The following is an 8,525-nucleotide window of genomic DNA, read 5'->3' as shown; positions in this document are numbered from 1 at the left end:
AGAAAGAAAAAAAGAGAAAAAAAGAAAGAGAATATAGAAAGTGAAAAAAAAAAGTGAAATAAAAAAAATAGAAGATAAAAAAATACTAAAAACATATTAATACAATTAAAAAAAAAGCCAATGAATATTTTGCATGTGCATTAGTGAGGCATTCTTCAAATAGAAAGGGTGAAGAGAGGAAGGGGGGATTCAACCTTTCGTACTGGGTTTAATCCTTGTGTAAGGAAAAAAGAGATAGGCTTCTCACTTTGGGGTGGTATCAAGTGAGAAAGGGGAGGATTCCTTTTACCAAACTAGTTTCTATCCTTCGATAAGGAAGGTGATAGGATTCTCATATAAGGGTGGGGCGAGGAAGGGTAGGGAGAGGGCCAGGGGACAGGTTCTCTTTTAGGTCAATGGACTTCCCAAGAAGGACGGAGATTTGTGGCTGCTCTCTATAGGTTTTGTCAAGGAAAGGGGGGTGGTGGAGAGGGTGCCAGGAGGAGCTATGAGGTGTTGCAAATGAGAGGAGAAGGAATACTAAAGGCATTCGATTCATGTTACTGCTAAGGGTGCTTTGATTTTATGATTGAGGGCAACATGTGTGCTTTTTCAAATTATGGAATTTGGTACTAGGAAGGTAGACTTTAAGAGGATGATTCCTGTTCTTCGACCATGTGTAAAACCAAGATATGAATTTTTGCTTTATGGATGGCTAGGGATAACAGATGAATGAGTTTGCAACCTCCTCTGTTAGCTACGAATACATTTGTCTGAGTTGTTTGAGTTCTTTGGGCAGCGGCAAAGTCTAAGGCACTTTCTTTTTTTACCTTGTGATTGAAGGCAATTGTGGCATGTTTTTCTCTCAACTTTGCTGGTTCATTTTCATCTTGACTGAGTAGTTTGAGGTCGAGCTCCTTTCTGCTTGTGTGGTTCAAGAATGCATGAACAGTGCGAGCAAGGATGAGAGTCGCTGCTCAATGATGATGTTAGCCAATGAATAGATACGACTGTGTTTTATGGCTTTGAGTTCGCATAGGATTCATGTTTTTGGAGTTGGGATCTTGTAGGCATATAGCCATGTATATTAACAGGTCTTTTTTGACCAGGTTTTGTCTTGGGGTTGTGAGCTACAATTTATTTTTCTGCTGTGGCTAAGGGCATTTTGAGCTTCACCACCTTTGTTTCTCATCTGCGGTGAACTTTATTCGTTATTGTATAGCTTTTCAAGCTCGAATTAGAGTTTTATGCCATGGAAAGTCTTCTGCTAAACAAGCATGAGACTTGGAATGACACGTGGTTATCAAGTCTAATAAATTCACTTTTCAAAATATAAAAATAAAAAATAAAAAAGCGACAATTTATGAGATGACAAAAAACCAATAAAGTTAATTATATATATATATATATATATATATATATATCCCATGGACTTGAATTAATATTGGATGATCAAAAACTCAAATAATCCGAACTTAAGTGGATTAACATTTAAATTCACATAAAGTTAAGTCTAAATAAAATTAGTGTAAATTAACCCAAAGATATACTTAATTAAAGTTAAAAATTAAAATCAAATTAGCTTTAAATTATTCAGATAAAATATGATGTCTACAAGAATCAAGTTTTGCTACGCTTGACATCTTTCTTGCCTCAAATCGAGATAGGTGACACATTCCCAAGGATCAGTTGCTACAAGTTTTTTTTTTATTATTTTTATGACGATTTTTTCATTTTATTTTTTTTTTAAGTTTGGGGAATGCTTCAAAATCTAAACACAAGTTCACGTCATAGTTTCTGCTTTTGAAATTTTATTTTAAATTGTATAAACAAATAATACACGAACGGATTCAAAAACTAATTAATATAAAAATAAATAAGGATAATTGTTGAAGAAATTAACCTTTATCTGGATTTTAGTAGCAGATAGTTATGGTGGGATTCAACGGATAATTGAAGATTGAAGACGGCTTGGTATATACAGTGTCCTTTGTCTTGCGTCTAGTCTTAAGTGTCTAAACACTGGCTAGTGTCTTGTTTACTTCTTTTCATTTTAGCTGTATTGAAACGTTAAATGATCAAGTTGTTTTGAGTGTTTTTAGTTGTGCGACACTTCCTTGTGTCTTTTTTCATGCTTTTTATTTTGTGTTGTACGCACATCAATGCTGTCATTTTGTTCTTCTGTTAAAAGGCTTAACAGCCATAGATGTTCTTTCTTTGTGTTTTGTTACCATTGCTATTGCACAAAAAACTGACTCACCTCGATTTAGTCTCCCAAGACTGAATCTATGGGGTTTCCAAGTATTTTGGAGAGTACATATATGAAAATACAACCGTTGTAGTGTAGTTGCTTCCTATTTCACTGATTCCTTTTCTTCTTCTTGATTATTCTCTGGTTCTCTATTTTTTAATAGCTTTTATTCTCAAAAATTTTCTTTCTTGAAAATACTTCTTCAAGAACAAAATTCAACATTGAGCAAATATATTGAAAATTTTATATTTATCTCTAGAAATTAATACAACCACTTACATAACAGTCTTAATTAAATCGAATTTGTAGAGTTCGTATATTTTTGAGCAGTCGATCTTTTTTGGACATTTCAGAGTCGGAGAAAATAGCATTTCCATTAATTTTTTCTGTTAATATTATTTGGTTGGAATTCTACATCTCCAGCGTAGCGCACAAAAACGAAAAACAAACATTATATAACTTATTTACAGCAGGAAAAAAGATAAAAAAGTATTACTGTAGATTTAGTAGCATAATTATTGTACTCATTATCATTATATAGCATTTTAAAACAGCAAATAAAATACACGAAAAGCTTACATCAAAAACATCCAGAAAATTAAATGGGAATTGCATTAGTGACCGAAGGGTAAACAACAGTGGCTGGATGTGCCTTGATACGACGACCCTTCATGTGCGTGAAGCAGTAGACCAAAGCCCCCACTGGCCACTCCACAATCGCTGCAGCCGCGAAGGCCAGGAACCCCAGCGTTGGTCCAACCACCTCGCACCTGCAAGGGTTGCTGGCGGTGCCACATTGAAGGCAGATTGGAATCCCAACACCCACCATTTTTGGATATTAAAAGCAACCAAGAAGTATTGAGGTTGAGTAGGCTGATGATGGGAAGTTTCTTGGGTGAATTTTTTTATCATTTTAGATGTCGATTTGAGCAATGGAACTGTGGTATCGGCATGATGTTCGTTTTATAGGGTCGTTGCTTAATTTGGTGGTTCATGCCGGGGCTTTTGGGTTTGTGACACGTGTCATTTGATGGAACATTTGGAGAACACACTTGCTGCTATGTGGGGTTTATACACGTGTTTGGGTTTCATTGTTTAAGTGCTGATATGTACATTTGAATTGGGTCAAGAAAATACAGTTGCCCTTTTTTTTTTTTTGGGTTGCATTAAACGTTCAGTACCAGTGTGCAAGGTTAATACGAACAGTTCGGACTAAAAACAGTTTTCGGCCAATAAACGCATTTGGATCGAGGCTAGGACTTAGGATACGTACTGTAGATACGTCAACTGTATTGGACCTTAGTTGGATCTGAGCCCAACCCTGAGATTGTCTCTGTGAATATGATAAGAGGAGCTGCAAGGGGAATGAGTAGATGGTAGCCGACGAAGCCAATTGAGACAATGACTTGAGGAATGGGATAATGCTTCTCAATCGCTCGTCAAAGAGGTGGACTCCCGATTCCTACCATTTTGTCATTTTATGCTAATCCTTCAAGTGCTCCTTATGTATCTTCTCTCCTTCATTTCATGGTAGCTGATGCAATTTATTTTTACAGCTTTTTTTTTTTATTTTTGTTAACTATTAAATGAGAAGAGAGCATATCTTTATACAAGATTTTTCAAATGAATATATTAAAGGGTTCTCTTTTAAAATGAAGACTTGAATCCAATTTTTTACGCAGGAGATATATACACTTAATATTAAATCAACTACTCCAGTTGAAAGCACTTGTTAAATATGTATATTAAGATTAGCAGTTACTTTTCTTTGGATAGCTAGCTCAACATGGTCATGCTTAATGCTAGTTGTGTGAGAGCTTTAATTTGCAATATTATTGAAAAGGTGAGACAGGATAATTTTCTTGGTAGTATGGCTAGCAAAGGGGACTGCAACGCCCGAAGGATGCTGAGAATTTCTAAAGGATGGTGCACTGCTTTCAAGAAAAAGGTAAAAGAGCTGTATTCCATGCCTTCATGATCTTTCCGAAGGGTATACGATTCCCTTTATGATTGTTAACTCTTCACAAGAAAGCTTCTCCTCAAATATGCATGCTTTGAAATCCAACGCAATCTAATTTTTAACCATTCAAGAGGCAGTCGTAATTCTTGAATAGGTTTTTTTAAATCAATCACTTGAAAATCAATAAATGGAAAGAAATTTTGATATTATTTTATTCTTCAATTCAAAAAAAATTTATTAATATAAAAAATTGATACAACACTGACATCTCAAATAAAGAAAATCAATCAATTGAAAGAAAAACAATTAAAAACTTAACTGAAATGTTAATGTTGACATTATTTTCACACACTGTCGTTATTTTTAACCCTTTTTATGAATTTCAGATTATTAAGCAAAATTTATTAATTGAAAGCCAAATCAGAGCTGAAGAATAATGCCAGGCTTGCACTTTTTGTAAAGTTGGAATACATATATGCTTGCAAAGCTTTGCTTGGAATTAAACAAATAGCTTCTTAGAACTATGGAACCAAACAATTGTAAATAATCAATTTTAAATGTCTCTTCCAGTGAGTTACATTAACTAATAAATTTCTCTTCTCTCAGCAACCCAGCCCGTTAAGCATATTAGTTTTGACTACTTTTGGATTATATTTGGTTCTATCATTTGGTTCTTTTATTTATTTTTTAATTTTTAACGAGGTTAATTAAATTAAATGTAAAGATTTTTTTAATCAACAAAGCAAAAGAAGGAAATAGAAAATAGTTCACCATAGATGACAAAAAAAATAGAGAATATTACTGTCCATCTTTTGAAGAAAAAGGGGGAAAATAGAAAAGAATTGGAGTCTTGCCTAGACTAGCAAGTCGACTTGAGCACTGTTTTGTTTGTAAAGAGTGGTGTACAAACTTGCATACAAAGTTTACTTGCGAACTAGGATAGACAAAAAATGGAATCGATTCTTAATTAGTTGGCTCCTAAAGTATCATATGGCACTGATCATCGACAAACTTGAATAGAAAGTATTCTTCTCTGAGTTTAACATCCTGGCTATAATATACTAAGTGAGTATGCTTTTCATGAGATTCTTAATCATTTTTCATATTTCAACATTTGCTCCAACTCTGGAGTTAAGAGATAATTACGTCAAATTAATATCATTTTGTATCAATCCAAGTGATGCTTTTTGTATTAAAGAGAAAAGAAGAAATTTGTTTTTTTTTTTAAAACAAAAGGGGCTTGTATGGAGCAACTTCACCTCTTGCATGCCTACCCCAATTGAAAAAAGGTTGCTGTAGGGTCACTTACATTTACAACATGCACATGCCATTCGCTTTCATAAGCATTAAAAACCCATTGAAGTCTCATAATTTCAACTCTTTCTCACCCACTCCCTAATGCTTAAAAAAAATAATTTAAAAAAAAACCTAAAATTACTAACACGATCACCTCTCTGCTCATTTAACAGGAGGCAATAAGCCAATGCATAATCAACCCAAGTCCCAACTTCTCTCTTCTTTATATATATAACTTTATATTGCATTCTATTCCTCTCTCTCCCTTTCTCTCAGCAAAAACATGGCGCCCCATACACATCAAAAGAATCCTCATCAATCACTGCTTATAATCTTCCTAATTCTTTCAATTTCATTTCCAACTCCAATCAATGCATCAACCAAGAAGCTCGAAGAAATAGTACCAGTAGTAGTGCCCCAAGCACCAACTACTGAAATTAAGTGCGGAACATGTCCTTGTGTGAATCCATGCGACCAGCAGTCACTGCCACCGCCTCCACCACCACCACCTTCTCCTCCTCCTCCGCCAAGGTTCATCTATTGTGATCCAGTTCCGACGACTCCGCCGCCCCCAAGATTCTATTACGTGACTGGTGTGCCCGGTCAGTTGTACACAGCTGATGCAGATGATAGATGGACATTTTTCTCTAGTGCTGGACGGAATGTTGTTGGGATTTTGCTGCTTTCCTGTGGATTTGGGTTGTTGGGCCTCTTGACAACCTGGTAGACGTCTATGACCGGACCAGCATTTCTCTATTTTGGAATATATTGTTTTAGGTTTGTTCTTGGTTTAATTACTTTAAATGTTCTACCAAGAATCGGAATCTATTTATTATGTGTTTATATTTAATTTGCTTGACCAAATTCATTGGACGTGAATATATTTATGTTTATATTCTTCAATAATAATCTTGCGCGGTTTTTTTTTTTGTTTTCGTGCAATTGTCAAGAAAAGAGAATTTCGGTTGTTAAGAGAAGAGAGATAATCATGTCAGTTGTCACATGTAATGCATTGCAGAAAAGTTAATTTGGATGCTTCCTTCATATATTGGAACTATAAGGCAGACCCAAAAACATTTAAAAGTGCTTCTATTTTGCACATAGGCCAACTGCATATATATTAAATTCCAAGCCAATTGGTAAAAGGGTTTTTCTAACAATATTTTTCTTTCTTTTGATAGTAAAAAAGAGGAATTAATTTGATTAATGCCTCATTTGGAGATGATATGCCATTACTATACAAACAACCTTCAATCATGTCTCCTTAGCCCTAATAATGAACAACTAAGATACTATTCTAAAAAGAAAAAAAAATTATGTCATGAGATTAGTTAAAAGGAGAGGCTAAATCCTTGTTTAAATCTCTTTTAAGAAAATGAATATTCATTCATTTGAGTATTAATGAAAGTCCTTCTTGATTGCCTCCAACAAGGAGATGGGCATCAATATTCTATATGCTTGACGGCTTTGGCTCTCCTCTATTACTTTTTTACTATTAATATAATACTCTTAAATACGTCAAATATCACAGCTTAAATGTGTGAAATTCATATTTAATAGTTAGGATTAAATAGGTGATGATTGATATATTACAAAGTATAGATTAAAAATGTACAGGATTGGAGCTCAAACCCTTGCTTAACCGAAATTAATCTGCCTATTGGTCTGAATAACTCTGTAGTAATATCATTGAGATGATTGGAATGGACAGTTAATAACTGGTTCTCATATAAATATAAACAATGATGAATGATATATTAAAAGGTATTGGTTAAAAAGAATAATGAGGGAGAATATTCCAAACCTGACTCCACTTGATTTTGATACTAATCCAGAGTTATTTCTTGCAGACGTCTAAGTCTCACACTGAACAAAAAAAAGGCATATCTACACAAAACTCTACTACCATATAGACATACTGCATATTGGATGCATGATGTGGGTTGCAATAAAACAATTTAAATTTGACTTAATAATCGTTATCGTTTTGAAACAGAGCTAAGATTTGAAATTCAGATTTCTTTCTCTCCTATAAGACTTTCTCATATGTAAATCAATTAAAAAGCTAGAAATGTGCTTTGTAATTATGTTCTTGTATACGTAGGGTAGTGGTAGAGGGGTAGCTTAATCCTTGACATACGTCTGCAATACTACCAAACTAAGAGTAGTTTTTGCAAATTCTCTACGGAATGAAATATCATTGCCTTTCAAAAAGAAAAAATAGACAGATAGGGCCAGACATGTTGGTTCCAGAGGATAATTATAGAGCCGCAAAATTTCATGTGAAATCATCCTAGGGAAATTCAACTCAGGCCTGCTGCTAGCTAGGCATGTGTCTATTGTGCAGATCACTAGTTGGGCGTCAGTGCCTGCCCCAAGAAACAATGGAATCATATCGACATGGCCAGCAGCTCTAACCATTAAAGTTTCATAGCAAGACAAGTATCCTTTTCATCTTCAGAAAATTCTGTCCAAAGTTGTTCTGGGCTGCCATTACTGACGAAGCCACTGCAAATTACTCAGAAGTGTGACCTCCATCAGTTTACAAATAGAATATCGTGGTAGGTGCACCATCCATTTCACCTGCCCCTCCTACTTGGCTTGATCAGCCTCTGAACTTTAAATTTCTGTACTGATCTCTCTCGAGGAGCATTTCATACCATATGTAAAGCAAGGGATCAATTATTAGCTAGATGTGTAATGTCTAAGTGAGTGATATTTTTGTGATAATGGATTCATTCTACTAAAGTTAGGAGGTCCCTGGTCGGCATGCATTGAATGAGGGAAGTTCTGGAGAAACAGCCACATCCTTTTCACAGTTAATTTTTGGGCTCAATTATATATGCCGTTGATGACTTTCTTGGTAGATGTTTGACACATAGAGCATAAGAAACTGAATTGTGCATTTATAATTTCAACAACTTTTGTTGCACTTTGTACTTGTTCAGTAACTCTTTCTAAGGCCCTCAATCCAAACATGCACCTACTAGAAATTATAAAGCTAGCAATCGTACAACATTAGATTATAGGGTTCAATTG

The 8,525-nt window shown here is 34.8% G+C and overlaps 2 protein-coding genes across 2 annotated transcripts; one reads left to right on the top strand and one right to left on the bottom strand.

Moving 5' to 3' along the window:
• Positions 1-2,828: 2,828 nt before the first annotated feature.
• LOC110426069 (cold-regulated protein) lies at positions 2,829-3,059 on the bottom strand. Its single transcript, XM_021441144.1, has one exon. It carries the CDS (start codon positions 3,057-3,059, stop codon positions 2,829-2,831), a length of 231 nt encoding a protein of 76 aa, XP_021296819.1.
• A 2,526-nt stretch (positions 3,060-5,585) lies between these two features.
• On the top strand, positions 5,586-6,421 carry LOC110426016 (uncharacterized). Its single transcript, XM_021441100.2, has one exon. The coding sequence runs from the start codon at positions 5,770-5,772 to the stop codon at positions 6,211-6,213; it is 444 nt and encodes a 147-aa protein (XP_021296775.1). The 5' UTR covers positions 5,586-5,769; the 3' UTR covers positions 6,214-6,421.
• The last annotated feature ends 2,104 nt before the right edge of the window (positions 6,422-8,525 follow it).

The sequence above is a fragment of the Theobroma umbraticum genome, unplaced genomic scaffold (genome assembly GCF_002168275.2).
Source record: "Theobroma umbraticum cultivar Fairchild unplaced genomic scaffold, ASM216827v3 scaffold_12.1, whole genome shotgun sequence".
NCBI classification, from domain to species: domain Eukaryota; kingdom Viridiplantae; phylum Streptophyta; class Magnoliopsida; order Malvales; family Malvaceae; genus Theobroma; species Theobroma umbraticum.
Note: the sequence above shows the minus strand (reverse complement) of the source record. Positions and strands in the feature narration are given on the sequence as shown.